General features: G+C 66.5%; 1 protein-coding gene across 1 annotated transcript in view; it reads left to right on the forward strand.

Moving 5' to 3' along the window:
- The first annotated feature begins 6 nt into the window (after positions 1-6).
- Positions 7-203, forward strand: part of ANP32B (acidic (leucine-rich) nuclear phosphoprotein 32 family, member B) — a 27455-nt gene continuing 27258 nt past the window's right edge. Inside the window, exon 1 of the mRNA XM_005870642.1 lies at positions 7-129. Within this exon, the coding sequence (XP_005870704.1) occupies positions 76-129 (54 nt within the window). The 5' untranslated portion in view covers positions 7-75. The remainder of the gene's footprint in view (positions 130-203) is intronic.

Below are 203 nucleotides of genomic sequence, written 5' to 3' on the forward strand. Positions count from 1 at the left end.
CGCAGGCCGGGCCCCCTCTCCCCCCTCCGCCCCCGCCGCGGAAAGTTAAGTTTGAAGAGGGGGGAAGAGGGAAACATGGACATGAAGAAGAGGATCCACCTGGAGCTGAGGAACCGGACCCCGGCCGCTGTAAGCAGAGCCCCCTGCGGGAACCCTCTCCCTCCGATGACTTGCATGTCATGGTGGCCACCTGGGGGGCCCCG

Source organism: Myotis brandtii, unplaced genomic scaffold (genome assembly GCF_000412655.1).
Source record: "Myotis brandtii unplaced genomic scaffold, ASM41265v1 scaffold320, whole genome shotgun sequence".
NCBI classification, from domain to species: domain Eukaryota; kingdom Metazoa; phylum Chordata; class Mammalia; order Chiroptera; family Vespertilionidae; genus Myotis; species Myotis brandtii.